The sequence below is a fragment of the Hyaena hyaena genome, unplaced genomic scaffold (genome assembly GCF_003009895.1).
Source record: "Hyaena hyaena isolate Hyena2069 unplaced genomic scaffold, ASM300989v1 scaffold_210, whole genome shotgun sequence".
NCBI lineage: Eukaryota > Metazoa > Chordata > Mammalia > Carnivora > Hyaenidae > Hyaena > Hyaena hyaena.
The window spans coordinates 731,447-748,464 of record NW_024080841.1 but is presented as its reverse complement, the minus strand read 5'-3'; the positions used below and the strand labels follow the sequence as shown (position 1 = coordinate 748,464).

Below are 17,018 nucleotides of genomic sequence, written 5' to 3'. Positions count from 1 at the left end.
TATGAAAAATTATATGCCAACAAATTGGACAACTTAGAAGAAATGGACAAATTCCGAAACACACACTCAATACCAAAATTCACACGGGAAAAGATAGGAAATCTGAAGAGTCCCATAACTAGTGAAGAAATCGAATCAGTTATCAAAAATCTCCCAACAAATAAGAGCCCTGGGCCTGATGGCTTCCCTGAGGAATTCTACCAGATGTTTAAAAAGAATTAATACCAATTCTTCTCAAGCTATTCTAAAAACAATAAATCGAAGGAAAACTCCTGGACTCATGTTATGAAGCCAGCATCACTCTGATTCCCAAGCCAGACAGAGACCCAGCAAAAAAGAGAACTACAGCCCAATATCCTTGATGAATACGGATGCAAAAATCCTCAACAAAATCCTTGCAAATCGAATCCAACAGCACATAAAAGGAATCATCCACCAAGATCAAGTGGGATTCATTCCTGGATTACAGGGCTGGTTCAACATTCGCAAATCAATCAATGTGATCCATCACATTAACAGAAGAAAAGATAAAAACCATGTGATCCTGTCGATAGATGCAGAAAAAGCATTTGACAAAATACAGCATCCCTTCTTAATAAAGATTCTCGAGAAAGTTGGGATAGAAGGAACCTACTTAAACATCATCAAAGCCATCTATGAGAAGCCTTCAGCTAACATCATCCTCACTGGGGAAAAACTGAGAGCTTTCCCCCTGAGATCAGGAACACGACAGGGTTGTCCACTCTCACCACTGCTGTTTAACATAGTGCTGGAAGTCCTAGCATCAGCCATCAGACAACAAAAGGAAATGATTCTGCATTTCTAACCAGCTCTCCCAAGGCAGGACTGCGTTGTGAATGGTGAAGTTTCAGTAGAGCAACCTCTGATGGCCTTTGCTTCTTTTCTTTTAATCGACAGTCTCATCCTTCAGGTCTCCGAAGTCAGGAGGCTCAGCTCCCCTTCAGTGTCATTGCTCTTTCCTCCTTCGAACCCTCCTACCTATAAAATGGTGTTAAGAGAGCCATACTGAGAGTCCATGGAGGCGGAATCGTAGGCTTTCCCAGTAGGATTAAATTTGGGGATCATCTGATCTAGCCTTTCCCCTGCCACCCCCACCACGCCTATGCCTGAACGCCCTGCCTGAGATCCTCCTGCTGGCGGAATTTGCCCTTTTCCCCTCCCACTGGGCTCCAGCAAGCCCTGCAGGATAAGCGCCTCTTACAGATACTTTCAAATGAGTGGAAGGAGCTAAAAAAGCCATTTCTCAAGACCACTCGGCAAACCTCACCTTAATGAGGGATCTTCTCCTTTAGCTTCAGGACAGGAGACAATTCAGAAACCCAGTGTTTCCAAGTTCTAGGCATCAGGGGGTTCCCACTTGTCCTGCCTGCTCCCCACAGCATGTGTTCAAGCCCAGTTCAATTGTCATTTGTCCCAACCTGTCAAGAGCAGCTGTCAGCTTCGATTATTGTTTTGCAAACTCATTTCAGCCTTGTAATGCAATTCATGGGAGAATGAGGTATTGATTTCCCGATCTCAGTTGTATTTCCTAAGGCCTGCACCACACTGACCTTCCTCGTGACTCTCTGCCTCCTCCCTCCCTCTCTCCCCATTGCTCTGGAAGGCAGGTCACATTCCTGCTAAGTGTGCTGTGATGAACCCATCCTTAGTCATTGAAGGAGAGGTATAGTAAAGGCAATGTATGAACATGTTTGAGAGACAAAGAGATGAAAATCATCATTTTTTGTTTATGGAGAAATATTTTAATTTAGACATAAAATGATACAAGTCTAATATAACTATGCCTTAGAAGTCAGTACTTGGAAAGGAGTGTTCTCTTTTAATGAGTCTGCTCTCTTTTGTTTTTTTGGAAATTGCTGTAGCACCACTTTAAAAGTCCAGCAGGTCCTCTTGTCATTGAGGGTCCTGATGACAATTTAGCCAGTAAATATCACACCGTGTGTGGATAACTGTATGATTTATTGTCCAAACTGGGGCACTTTTGACAGTGGAATGGACACCACTAGAGACTATACTCCTGTGTCAGGCATGTACTGAGACTATCTCAGGTTATTGCAAACATGGACAGCTGTAATGTGGGACCCAGTGGTGGTCCAGGCCCTCTCCTCATTGAGAGGTAAATCTGTCCAAGAAAAACTGTACCTAACAGAATTAAACAGGCAAGGAAGACTTTTTAAGACTATTGCTGTAGGGGAGAGAGAGATTGAACTCAGCTCCGCACCACACATGAGCAGGGGATGTATGGTCAATGGGCAGTGTAAGTGAGGTCAGTGGATGGAGAGTTACTAATAGGAACTTGCTTATGTAATCAAGGGTGGGGACTGACTAAAGTTTGGTCAAGGAGGGAGCCCTTGGAGAAGCTCTCCAGGTGACAGGAAGTTTTTGAAATTCACTCTTCTCTCAGGAAACCCATAGTTTCCCACATCCTGGCTCCACCAAATTCTTCCAAACATATTAATGTTCTACTTTCTTTTCCTTTGTGATTTCTTTTCATGTTCCCTTGCCAATCTAATTATTCTTATTGTGTTCGAATAGGAAATTTATGTTAGTTTCAGGTCTTTTGCTTCTACTTCAGCAAAGCTGGGGTAAAAATGACTTTTGAAAAATAAAAAATGCCGTTTGAATTATTCGAGGGAATCACAGTTATAATTCAGCCAGGAAAGACTTTGTTGAGTGGTCAGCATTTCACAGTGCATTGTTTAAGGGGGCTTAGTGAATAGAAGGAAAAGCAAGGGGATCTACTTATTCTATATTTATTTCATATGTATGGCCATCACAGTGGGGGCCCAGGATAGGACCCAGTGTCCTTAGTACAGTGTTCTTTCTTATTCTGGAATCACTTTCTTTGTCCATACAATTAAAGTGTTGGAGTAGTTAAACTCCTTGGAAACTTACAGAGCTTTTCAAAAATCCCAAGTTCTTAATTTTAAATCATTCTATCCCTCCCTGGATTGTATTTTCTTATTGCAAACATCCATCTTGACGCTATCGTAAAGGACCAAATATGAGTGATGGTAAACCAATCTGACAATAATGACGTCAGGTCAGGACTGTCTGAAGAGCGGAGTTTCCCAGGCATGTTTATGTTTTGTAATTTAAGATAAAATGAATCTGAGGAGATGCGTGCAAGAATGTTTGTAGCAGCCTTATTAGTAAAAGTGGGCAGGGGATGGGGGAGGGACAGAAGCAACCTGAAATATACTTCACCAGATGAATGAATATAGAAACAGTCATGGAACAGCACACAGTGAAAATCAATGAACTATAGAATCAAAGAGGATAAATATCAACAATTTTAAACAAAAAGTGGCAAGAAAAAAGACTAAGTCTAATGCCACTCAAAATGTAAAACCACACAAAGCAGTTCTAATTATTTCCAAAAAGCCACACTTATGTATATAGTAAAAGTATTTTTTAAAATGCTTGGTGATGATAAAACATCAAATTCAGAAAAGTGGTGACTCCTGGGGATTGGAGGGGGTTTATGATTTGGGAAGGGAATTCAGGGAGCTTCACCTGTATTTGTTAGCACTTGATTCCTTAAACTGGGAGTTAGATATGTGAGTGTTCATTGTATTATGCTTTATACCTTTCGTCTAAAGTACAAAAATTTTGGGGCGCCTGGGTGGCTTAGTCGGTTAAGCGGCCGACTTTCGCTTAGGTCATGATCTCGCGGTTCATGGGTTCGAGCCCCGCGTCGGGCTCTGTGCTGACTGCCAGCTCAGAGCCTGGAGCCTGTTTCAGTCTGTGACTCCCTCTCTCTCTGACCCTCTTCTGCTCACGCTGTCTCTCTCTCTCTCCTAGAAATAAATTTTAAAAAAACATTAAAAAAAAATAAAGTACAAAAATTTTATATATCCTTATAATAAAGTTGGGAGGGTCGCGAAAAGATATAGCAATAGTCTGTTCGTAGAGATTAGAAACAGTCTCAGCAAGTTGCTATAATTTTTTAGCAGCAAAGGCTAGCAGCACACACCAAAAATCTTCTTGCTACCTGCCCAGCAATTATAATACACCAGACAAACAAAAAACTTCAGTGTACACATTGCCCAAAGAACTATTGGTCAGATATCAGTCTCTTGAGCTGCAATTACTTATGTATGTAATTCCTATTGTTATTTACTTATTTATTTATGCTGTTTTGAGAAAAGTCTATGAGAAAACATATGGGTGATGAGATATAAAATTGAGATTGGATGTCAGATTGATAAATGAACAGTAGACTCTGGAAATAAGCAGGAGCTCAGCCCTGTGTTTCCAGGTGTCCTACACAAGAGGAGAACCCTGATGAGCTAAGAAACCAGCTCAGTAGGAGAGTTGAGTTTTTCTTCATTCTGAAATTTGGGGAAGAATTAATCACAAGGATCCTTACATAAAAGGCACTGGAACGTTTTGTGTGGTGCTTCTGTTGATTTGCTTTTGACAGTGGTTCCTCATTATTCATCTATTTTGCACAGCATCTGGAATGATCTGGCTATAACAGGGCTCAAATCATGTCACCCGTCCAGTGGCCACCTGTTGCCCCAAGATTGAGGACTCCTTACCTCTCGCTCCAGGGCCCTGCCCCTGCCTAACCATCCGCCTTCATATCCTATCATCTCCTCCTCCAAATCAGGCCCCAACCACTACCGTCTTCTTTTCCTCCATACAGAGCTTCTGGTGACTAGGCTTTTCCTCCTTCTTCAGTTGGGAAATGCTCTTTTCCCACATCCTGGGAGTCATCCAGGGATGACTTGTCTTTACCATTCAAGTCTCCATTCAAACGTCATTCCTACTTCCGCCCCTCAGAGAGGTCTTTACCAAAACAGCACCACCCTAGCCCCACACAAAAGGGGGGCACTGGGCCTGTGCTATAGAGAGTTCCAGAAGAGGAAGATGCTGGTTCGCATGACGGGGCCTGGTGGCCAAAAGGGGACTGGAACCAAACATCTTTCCTACCCCCACCCTTCAGAGGGGTCCAAACCCTCTTCTTGGCAAGCTGCTCTCTCTTCTATTTCCATTTCATTTTATTAGCACTGATAAAAATCTGAAGCTACCTTGTTTACTTGTTTAACTTGTTTAACTTCCCACTAAAATGTGAGTTCTGTGAGGTCACAAGCTGATGGCAGCATTCCCACACTTGGCATGTACCAGGTGCTCATTAAAACTTTGCTGAATGAACAAGTGGGGTGCAGCCTGGTGCCAGGACCTCACTGGACACAAAGGTGACTAAGAAACACCCTCTGGTCCCAAGGCTTCAAGCCTCATTGGGGAGCAGACCTGAAAACAAAGTCCTTTGCTTTTCTTTTTTACCCCTCAAGTGGTTAATTAATCGGAAAATAAAAGTATAAATGTAGCCATCATTGGGGAGCTTCTACTGAGCAGGGAAGCGATCTGCAAGGCAAATAACCTCCAAGGAAAGGAAGACACTTTTCCGTTAGCTTGTCTAAAGGGATACAGAAAGAGGGAGCTTTTAAACTCGATGATCTATCAGAACTGGTGGAAACTCATTCCTTCTCCCTCCCTGAGGAGAAATTACTTGTTGTTTTTCTAGGGGGGGGGGGAACGTGTTAAACATTTTTTGCTGCTCCGCTAAAATGTCGCTTGGAGCAGGAGGCTAACATCCCCTCAGCTGCTGTTCCCTTCCTTATTTAACTCACATGGCAGACGGTGACATCTGTTGAACAGTGCTGTCTTGGCGGCCCCTTCCCTCCGGGGTGCTAAGGGCCTCTCGGAGCTCTTCTCCAAGGCCTCCCGCGGGCAGCCGGGTGGGGGTGGAGAGGCAACTTCATTTGCTTTCCAGATGGCTCCATGTGTCAAGTGTGACGTGCAGTCCTTTCATTTTTATCCAGGGATGATTGTATAGGACCCATAAAGCCAATCCCTTTGAAATAGGGATGAAAGTATAATACTGAAAGCTACACTCGATTGGCGATTTATCTTGAAAAACAACAACCGAAGATCACAAAAGTGATCTTATACTTTGCAAAATTAGGTTACAATTTCATTATGTGCAAATTCTTGGAACAAGCCCTAGAGATGCATATATTTTTAAATAAAATTATGTTATATCACCACTTTCCTTTTCTACTTGGCTTTCAAAGCATCTATTCATTCATCCAACCTGTGTTTATTGTGTATTTATGAGATACCAGGCACTGTTCTAGGTAATGGGATCAGTGAACAAGAAACATGAAAATAATTGGTGCCCTATGGATTTTATATTCAGTAGTGGGGGTGACTAACAGATGGCAAAATATTAGGAAAGAACAGATTGTGCTAGAAAGTAACAAATGCTAAAAAGAAAATACAAAATAGGGAAAGAGAATAGACAGTGCAGAATGGGGGTAAAAGTTACATTTTTTAAAAGGGTGGTCATGTAGGTCTGTCTGAAAAGATCACAGGAGGGCACAGACCTGGAGGAGATAAAGGAGAGAGATATGGATATCTGGTGAAAGAACATTCTTGTCAGAGAGAACAGCAGGTACAAAGGCCCCAGGGTGGGACGTGCCTGAGGTACTCAAGGGAATGGAGTGAGGTGGGGAAAGATGAATTTGGAGAGCATGGTAGGAAGATAGTTCAGGGTATTGTAGACCACTGGAAGAACCTTGACTTCACTCTGAGTGAGATGGGGAGCCCAAGAAAAAGTTTTGAGCAGAGGAGTGAAAGGATCTGACTCTTTCTGGCTGCTGGATTGACAACAGACTATAGGGGAGCGAGGGGAGGGGCAGAAGACCAACTGAGATGCCACTGCCATTGCAGCAATCAGGTGAGAGAGTGTGGTGGCTTGGGCCAGGGCAGTAGTGCTGGAGACGGGAAAAGTGTTGGCATCCTGCCTACATTTTGAAAATGGAGCTGATAGGACTTACTAACTGCTCTGGTTATGAGAGATGCTGGACAATTGGAGTAGGAGAGAAAGAGAGGAACCAGGATGACTCAGAGGTCTTTGGCCAGAGCAGTTGGAAGGCAGGAGCTGATGTGAACAGAAAGGGGGAAGGCTGCAGCATTAGGATATTTTGGGAGGAAGCTTGGAAATTCAGTTGGGCATGAAAACTGTTAAGATTTCTTCTACCTCTTCAAGTGGAGATACAAAGTGAGCAGGATGTTCAGGACATTCTTTCTTGAGCCTCTGGAAACTTACTTCACAAGTTTCTTCCTTTCCCTATGAGGATCCCTTATTTCTTACGGAATACAGGGAACAAAGCCATAGGGAAGAATCAGGAACTAGGCACCCAAAAGCAACAAGATACTATTATTACCAGGGCATTTCTTGGACCCAAGAGAAGAGTGAATCTTCTTGAAGTGGTGTAGCTGTGTCCCAAGATAATGGAAGGTTCTACTCCTATCTTCCAGACTAATACATAAAAGGAGAGATAGCCAGAGGATGGGAGTCGGTAACTCCCAAAGGCAAGGGCAACACAAAAATAAGGGACAGTCTACAAAAAAGGTCATTGAAGGAGACTAAAGAGAAATGACAACTAAATAGAATACATGATTATTTTGACCTGGATCCTTTTATTATTAGGCATTATTAGGCATTATTAGACAACTGGGGAAACTTGAATGGATTAGAGGATTAGATGACAATAATGTATCAATGTTAATTTCCTGATCTTAATGGCCATTCTGTGGTTATGTAAAAGATTGTCTTTATTTGTAGAAAATACATACCAAATATGAAGGGGAAGGGGCACCAGGTCAGCAACTTATTCTCAAAAGGCTCAGTGAAAAAAAAGTTCTTTATATTATACTTGTAATTTTTCTCTAAGTGTGAGATTGTTGCAAATTAAAATAATACTTCAAATGTGAGGACGGGGCGCCTGGCTGGGTTGGCCAGTAGAACCTGAGACTTTTGATCTCAGGGTTGTGAATTCGAGCCCCAAGATGGGTACAGAGATTACTAAAAAAAATTAATAAATAAACCTTAAAACATAAATAAAAATGGGGCCATTTTTGTTGGGCATCTTCTTCAGAGCTCCTGAGAGAGATAGATAGTTAGAGGGCACACAGAGGAGTCAATATTGAGGGGGAAATAAACAGATGAGATAAAATATATTGCTTGCAAATTAAAAGTAAACATGAGAGGATGTCAGTAAAGGAATTTTAAGGATGAGAGATTTAGTTTGGAGGAAATAGGCAGGGGACAAAGTGATCTCTTGTGGTTTAATGGAGATTTTAGCTGGGGAATCAGCCAAACACATGGTTGGGGTTGGCTCCAGGCTGCTGGGGCTCCTTCAGAAGCCTGGGGAGGCTTCCTCCAGCTCCCCTGTGTCTGCCATCCATCTGGACAGGACAGTGATCCAGCCCAAAGAGCACTGGCCTGTAAATGGAGCATCTGGACTCACAACCTTTAGGATCCCTTAAATACTTACAAGACTTTGAACAAGAGAATAAAATTGATTAAAGACGTGGAGCATAGGAAAAAATAGATGAAAATATATAGTTTTTTTTGTTTGAAAATATGTGTTGGGTTTTTCTTTGATACCCACCTAACGAAAAGGGTAGGTTCTGCCCCCCATCTCTCCTTCCCTCCCTCCAGTAGAAAAAAACAAACTTAAAACCTCTTCCTTAATTTGAACTGCAGAAGGAGTACTCCCCTCTCTTCTCACATCTTAGGTAACAGTGAGAGTCCCCTTAAATAGAATTTTCTATTTTATGATTTCTAAAATACTCAGATGCATCATTGCAGAGATATTACAGCATGTTTTCCAAGTGTCAGAATAAATTTACACGAAAATATTATAATGTTAGAGTACCTATCACTTTTCTTTTGGCTTAAAATGAGTTTATTTATAGCATGCCTCACTTTTTCATTGACCCATAATTTATTTAGAATAAAAAAATTTACAAACACAGAACTATTTAATCTATATCTTTGTTACAGATTTCTATCAATTGTACTTTGTTCACACAACTAGATTTTATATAAAATAAATTCTTCGAAATATGTTGAGGCTTGAATTGCTGTCTAGAATATGGTTAGATTTTGTAAATGTTATGAAAGCCTGGAAAGAATGAGGGTTCTCTAATTGTCAGGGAGGGAGAGGGTCTGATATATGTTTTTATGTTTAGCTTATTAAGTATATTCAGATTTTCTGTATCATTACTAATTTTGTTAAAGCTTCACCTATCAGCAACTGAGCAAGGTATATTGAAAACCCTTATTATGAGGACATTTTTGACCATTTCTCCCTGTAGTGCTTTATGTATTTTGATTCTACTTTATTTTTTTTTTCCTGGTGAATTGAACTGTTTTATTATCTAGTGGCATTTTTTTATCCTAATAATGCTTTGTTTCTTAAAATCTATTTGTCTCTTGTTAATATAACTATCCAGATTTCTTTTGGTTATTTGCCTGGCATATCTTTTTTTAAATGTATTTGTTTACTCTTAACCTCCAATGCCCTGTGTTTTAGGCGTATCTCTTACAAACAAAGCCAGATTTGAAGTTTCAGTCAGTATTTATCCATCTACATGTTCAGTGGTTATGAACAATGAAGGGTGCTTGAGTCACAAACAAAATAATCCTTACAGGAAAGGTTAGCTTTGACAGGGTCTCCAACCAACAGCTACACTCAAGATTCCACTGCCCGGGGAGGACAGAGCAGAAAGCAAGCACCATTTACAAAAAGGGGCCTGAAAGTCATATGTCTTCTGGGGGTAGGGGTGCCACGTGTCACCCAACTGTCAATAATGTAGCTGTCTGCCTCTGTAGAAAGATCTGTTCTGTCTTTGCCCACCAGGTTCAGAGACAGCCATTTGAAATACTAGCTGTGGAGAGGAGGGGTACAAAATCCAAGCTTACTAAAGGTTTCTAGTGCTTGTTAGTGCTAAATGATCCCTAAGACCACAGTATTAATGGGGAAATACATTTGCACCATTCTATTTCTGCAGTGGCTCGTGGATATTTGATATTCAGGGATTTCTTATAGTCTAGTAAATCATTTTCAAGCTTTCCTTAAACTATGCCTGAAGAATAATCTACGTTCTCTTCATGCTTTCTGCTAAAATAGGTTTTTATGATTACTTCTACAAAATTTCTTTTTTTTTTTTTTTTACTTCCACTCCGCCACTGGCTTTCTTATGTCTTTTTTCCCCCCAAATTCAGAGAAGATAAAAATATTTAAAATAGTGTACTAACCAGAAGTAAAACTACAAAACTGCTTGAATGCAGTTAAATTAAAATAGGACTATCGTGCAATCCACCATTGTGAAAGCAATGGTAATGTTTGTGATAATAAAACAATGGCTAATAAGCACCTGCTAAGTGACAGGCACTATGCTAAGATGTGTGTGTGTGTGTGTGTGTGTGTGCGCGCGCGCACGCGTGCGCGCATATGTGTGCACACGTGTGCCTGTGTGTAATCTCCACTTAAATATGAAAATTCAAGACTCAGAGAGGTGGCTCAAGATCACATGGCCAGTGACAGGTAGAGCCAAGATTCAACTCCAGTGTCTCTGAATCCACAGGGATGAAGCGTGAGCCCTGGAGTGAAATTACTGGAATTCATGTCCCAGCTCCACCACTTAAAAACTATGTGGCATTGGGCAAGTTATTCAATACCCTCTTACATCTCAACTTCCTCATGTGTAAAATGGTAATAACAATGTCATGTCCATAGGATTTAATGGGATGCTCTGAGGAGATGCTCAGAATAGACCCTGGCACACAGAGAAGATTCAGAAACTGTTAGTTGTTGTGGTTTCAGGGGATATTTTGGGGCTTCTTTGTCATCAATAGGTGACATTACTGGTCAGAATCTAAAGTTTCTTTAGAATGTTTATTATGTTCATCTGGTTCTCACGCTATTCTTCACATGCCCTTCTCACCCACCAAACTGACTCACTGATTTGCCAGTATTCCCACTATTAGCTGCCACCTGGCTTCCTTCCAGCTGTTATGGCCCAAGTGAGTTGGTGCCTTCTTCTCCATGGGAGGTTTTTACTTTCCCAACTTTTATAGCATTTTATTTATAACTAAGAGTTCTTTTTTTCACCATATTGAGGTTGAGTGAAATACTCTTTAGATATCCAGTTGGTGGTACCAAGTGGGCAGTTGATTCACAAGCCTGGAGTGGTAGGTGAAGGACAGGGTAGACATACAGGAAGTTCTCAGTCTATAAATGGTATTAAAGACTCTGAAATGTAGAGGAGGAAGAAGAGTCAGCCAAAGAAGCTAAAAAGCAGAGAGCACAATAGGAAAAACTCCTGATGAAGGTAGTATCACCAAAAGCAACAGAAGGAAGGGTCTGAAGAAGAGAGTAGTCAGCTGCTGGATGCCCCGAGATGTCAAGATATGTACAAAAAAGAGACCAAGGGAATTAGCCACATGAAGGTCATTACAAGAGTAGTTTATGAAAAGAAGGCAGACCAAGGCCCAAGAGGAGTAGACTGAAAGACTGTGCAGTTAGAAAGTAGAAACAGTAGCCACATGTAGCCCTTGCAGGAAGCTTTGCTAGTAACGGAGGTGAAAGTGATAGATCAGGAAGCAGGTGAACAGATAGAATGTGGAGGTCAAGAGAAGCTTCTTATTTAAAAGAGGGCACTGGAGCATATTCTGTCCTGATATGTATGCTCCAGGAGACATAGAAATAGAGGAGGAAGGAAAGAAAGAAGATAGCTGCTGTAGGGAAGGTCACTGGGATAGTGACAGAGGCTGAGATCCAAAGCACTCAGGGAGAGGATGGTCTTTTATAGGAGCATGGATGGTCCCTTCATGAGGGACAGAGAGAAGGACAAATAAGTGGCGATGGATTCAGGTAGGTGGGTAATTTGGGCACTGAGAAGATGGGGAATCTCTGCTTGTTTGTTTCTATTTTCTCAATGAGATATTAGGTAAAGTCATCAGCTGAGAAGGAGGGTGGTACTTAGCAAGTTGTAGAATAAAGAAGAAGGTGTGAAATAGTTACTTTTGAGCCATGGAAAATAAGCATGCCAGACAAGTATAGTAGACCATGGGCAGTGCTGAGTGCCATTTTGAATTATTATCAGTAATTATTTAAATGGGACCTGTTGGGAGAATTGGATGTTTCTCTTCTGGAATGTTCTTTTGTTGGGGTACAGGCATAAATAAGTAGATGTCTGGATTTAACTTACAACTTTGCCAGAGGAGTGAAAGAGTCAAGGATGATAGGTAATAGGCTGAAGGACTGCAGGTGACCACGAGGTAGAAGAAGAGCTGGAGTAAGTATGGTGGAAGAGTATAAAGGGATGGTTGTAGAGTATAAGGCTTGAAACCAATTCCAGAGGAGGTGGGGTTCTTGGTGCCAAGGAGGTCAAGGGTATGTTTATGGGGGTGGGCACCTGAGGAGGGTAAAGAAAATGATCATTGGATATGAGACCATCCAAAGTTAGAGAGACCAAGAATACTGACGCCACAAGACTGGTGACAGGAGGAGGGTGTGGGAGAAAGACAGAGGGCAGGTCGCCAAAGTCATCCATGCACAGGGGAGTGACAGGGTTTGCTGAATGTCCGCAAAAGGCAGGCTTGAGTTTCTAGGGATGACTGAGGTGACTAGGAATGTGAGGCATTCTGGGATGGGTCCTGATCATCTCCAGACAAAAGAATCCCCCCAGTACTTGGAATTTCAGGACCTGTGTTTCAGTTTAAGCCCCATCAGCCACTAGCTGTGTGAGTTTGCAAAAGCCAATGTACTTATTCTCATCCATTCAATAGAGATGGATGTTCAACGACTTGCCTTGTTCACAAGGATCATTTGAGATAATGAATGTAAAAGTATTTTGCACACTCTAAAGTACCATTTAAAAGAGAAGGACAAATATCATATGTTTGCACATATAGGAGGATTAGGAGGAACTTGACGGAGGAACAAGGGGGAGAAGAAGGGCGGAAATGGTGGGGGAAAGGGAGAGAGGCAAACCATGAGAGACTCTTGAATGCTAACAAAAACTGAGGACTGATGGATGTGGGGGGGAGGGGGGGTGGGCATGGAGGAGGGCACTTTGGGGATGAGCACTGAGTGTTATGTGGAAACTAATTTGACAATAAACTATTTAAAAAAAATAAAATAAAAGTGAGTTAAAATTTAAAATGTACATATCTTAACATTATAATTTCTAGCCAGTAAACTAGAGCGAGGTAAATTACTTACTCTTTTTTTTTTGTCTGCCACAGTACCTAACCTGGATGTTCATTTTCTAGAGATTGCAGTGTTTAAATAGTACTGAGCAATAACAGCTTATAAAATGAATCAGAGCCTGTGATGAATGCCTTCAAGTGTTGTTGTCAGCATTACCAGGAGCACTGTCTAGCAGTAATACTTTAAAAATTCTGGGGAAAAGATACCCCAACAACTCTGATCTATTCACCAAATCTACTGAAATGAAGAATAAAGAAGTCTTTCTTAAGGATAAAATCATAAGAATATTTATACACTTTCCCCTAATAATTCCATTCTCACAGACTTTTTAAAATCCTTGAACCCAACTCAATGTATACACAGAGAAGTAAAGAAATCACAAATGCCCATATGATCTTCACAGAGGGAACACACTCATGTAATTAGTGTCACTCATAGAAATTTGATGCCAGCACATATTCCCCTGGATGAAAATGCCTTGATCCTAAGGATGTTCACACAGTGTTATAGTGAAAAACACTAAACATTTGGTGGAAAAATGACTAGGTAAAAGTCAGCACATAAATTCAGTGCAGCAGTATGGAGGCGTTAAAAATTACAGTTTTGAACTGCAGAGCGAAATTCATAAAACTTGAATGCCCTTGAGTCAGGTGGGTCGGTGAAATACGAGAAGCAGCCTGCTCTAAAATGATGTGAGGAAGGTGGGTGCAGGACGGTAAAGAAATGGAGAATGGGGAACACAGGCCGTGCCTAGACTTCCACATTAAAATGTCTAAAAAATAACATTATAATAAATAACAAATAATAATAAACCAGAAGAAAGTAAAGCATAGTGCTGATCAAACAAAACATGTCCTGAGCCTGGTTTTACTCACAGGCCTTTAGTCTGTGACCCTAGCTGGGGGTTGAGGAAAATACAGGCAAAATAAACATAGCAGATGTGACAATATGATTATGACGATGCTTAGATTGTGGCCACATAAGGACAAGGGCCGGAGGTGAGCACAGAAATACCAACATGGGTCTTGGGAATTTGGTCAAATGTCCTCACCCCTGTAAGCTTCATTTTATCCACCTGTTAGGAAAAAAAAAAAAAAAAGAGAGGCACCTGGGTGGCTCAGTTGATTAAGCATCCAACTTCGGTTCAGATCATGATCTCATGGTCCTTGCGTTCGAGCCCTGTGTCAGCTCTGCTGACAACTCAGAGCCTGGAGCCTGCTTCAGATTCTGTCTCCCTTGCTCTCTGCTCCTTCCCTGCTCACACTCTGTCTCTCTCTCCTTAAAAAATAAACCCGTTTTTTTTTTGGGGTGGGGGAAGGGTGGGAAGCAGTTTACAACTGCCTCCTTCCAGAGCTGTTGTAAAGGTTAAGTGCATAGAAAAGTACCTCCTCTTCCTTCGCCTCTTCCTCCTCATTGTAATTGTAATGCTCTCATTAATACCATTTCTGACTTCATACCCCACTATCCTCTTCCCCCTTGTTCTCCTGACTAGCTGCACTAGCCTTCTCAGTATTTCCAACATGTTTTAGCCTCAGGGCCCCAGTTCTCTGCCCCCAGTATTGGCCTCACATGTGGCCACATGTGGCCTCACATCATTTCTGCTCAAATGACCCCTCCTCACAGGGGACCAGCCAGCCCCTCACCTATCTGTCTGTCTGTCTCTCTCTCCCTCTTACCTGGCTTTATTGTTCTTCAGTGCATGTAACGCTGCCTGATATTTTATTGCATGTGTATTTTTAATTTCTCTGTTTATTCTATACCCTAAAAGAGAAGCTCTCCAAAGTCGGGAATTTACCTAACTTGTCCAATGCCATATTCACAGTTCCTAGAAGGCGCGTGGTGCATAATAGACAACCAGAAAGTATCTCTTGAACACTGTTGAGTGTTCACAGTGGAGCCATCGCATCTCATTTTTTCCCTTTATTTCTAATCTCAGAGCTACAATGTGATTTGTGTAATTAATGATATAGAAAGAGATTTCTTGCGGGAGATTCGACTGCGTAACTCTTCTCTACCTCTCCTACCTTGTGTGGTAGATCAGCCGTGCGGAAGCTGGGAGCAGAAGTGTTTGAGGAGGTCTATAACTACCTCAAGACAGCAAGGCACCAGAATGCCAGTGAAGCTGAGATCCGGGCAGCTCTAGAAAAAGTGGTGCCTCATGCCAGTGACTGTTTTGAAGTTGACCAGCTCCTGTACTTTGAGGAGCAGTTGCTGATCACAATGGGTAAAGGGCCCACACTCCAGAACCCGCACCAACAACTGCCAAAAGCAAGCAAGTTCAAGGGGACAAATCCATTCAACACATAGCTGGACTCCATTATGAGAAATGAGTACACAGCTGGAGCTACCATCTTTACTTTCAGTCCCTTATCAAGAGGAGGCAGTACTTTAGCCAGTAGTAAACATATCTCCTGTACCTGGTACCCTGGGCCAGTCAGTGTTTGGTCTACACTCTGAGGTAAGTTTGTGGACCAAGTGCGGCTTCCTGACCAGCAGTCCCACACTCGTGCCCTCAGGGCTTCCACAGGGTCGGACCACCTGTGATGACCTGGAAGAATCCAGCTACTCTTTACTGTTTCCACTTGGAGTGCCTTGAGTCGCTGTGCTCTGTGGCCAGCCAGCTCCTGAAGGTCACTGAACACTGGCCTCTGACACACGGAGCTGCTGACCAGGAGTCACAAGTATTTGTCTCAGATGACCTGTTTGGGGTCCACTTTTGCCCTTCCCTGGCTAACAAGCAAGATGTGCATATATTAAGGACCCAGACTAAAAATCCAAAAAGCAGTTCTCTTCTGTGATTTATTCTCCAAGCTCATTCATGGAGTATTGAAGTTTTTATGCTTAATAAATATCTTTTCCATGGTTATAAAATAAATCACCTATTTTATCTTTTCCTTGTCTGAAAGTATACTGATGAATGTAACACATCTATGTAATCGTTATTCCCCAGAGCAGCTAACGTTGGATTCATTTGATGCCTGTTGGGTTCTAGCACTGTGCTCTGAGCTTACAACTTTAAGGGCCTTATGTCATTGGATCTTTTGACTGATGAGAGAAATGGAGAGAGAGAGGAGACATTATATCCCCTCCTTTGTGCTTATTTATTCAGTTACCAGAGTTGAGCTGAGCTGTCACCCCAGCTCTCTGATTCCAGCACTCATGCTCTTAACTCACGACGCATGTGGGTTTTCAACAGAGAAGCTACATCAGACTTGCTTGAGGAGCTTCTTCAACATGCACATGTGTAAACATACTGTTAGAGATTTATTTGGACACTTGCTAAAACAGTAGAGAAGACTTTATTCAGGACCATTGCAGTAGGGGAGAGAGACGGGGCTCAACTCCAAATACAGCACAGAAAGCTGAAGGTTTATAACCTGGGATGGGATGGGGCACAGAGAGATTCCGGGGACGTAAAATTACTAGGAGAAGACATCTAGGGCAGGAGAGATTTTTGCCACATCGACTTAACAGGACTCTTGCTGAAGACAAGCCAGGGTGATCAGATATCAAGGGTGAGGGATTCTCAGTAAACTGACTTGACAGGATTCTTGCTCAGCCAGACTCAGCAGCCCGAAGACAGGGCGCAGGTGGAGGCATGGCCAAAAGAGTGCTCAGAGGAGCCTGTCTAAATTTCAGTCAACCAGAGAACCTTGGTCCCTCGCCAGCCCCACCCCTTCCTTTCTCTGGGGAGGTGTGTGGCCCAATCACATCTCTGTTACCTAACTACCTGGTGAGTCTGATGCACAGATTATATAGTGTTCAGTGTTCGGCCTTCCGCTAACAGTTGAAGAAACTGAAGCAGACAGTCCTGTGGCCTTACCAACCTGTTGTCCACATGTTGTGCCCCCAGCACAATGCAGTGCCTTTTAGACTAGTCAGTGTTTGTCAGATTTGAGCATCAGCATCACCAGGAGG

General features: G+C 42.2%; 1 protein-coding gene across 1 annotated transcript in view; it reads left to right on the top strand.

Moving 5' to 3' along the window:
* Positions 1-15,906, top strand: part of NEK11 (NIMA related kinase 11) — a 251,083-nt gene extending 235,177 nt beyond the window's left edge. The window contains exon 16 of the mRNA XM_039242197.1: positions 15,137-15,906. Within this exon, the coding sequence (XP_039098128.1) occupies positions 15,137-15,407 (271 nt within the window). The 3' untranslated portion in view covers positions 15,408-15,906. The remainder of the gene's footprint in view (positions 1-15,136) is intronic.
* The last annotated feature ends 1,112 nt before the right edge of the window (positions 15,907-17,018 follow it).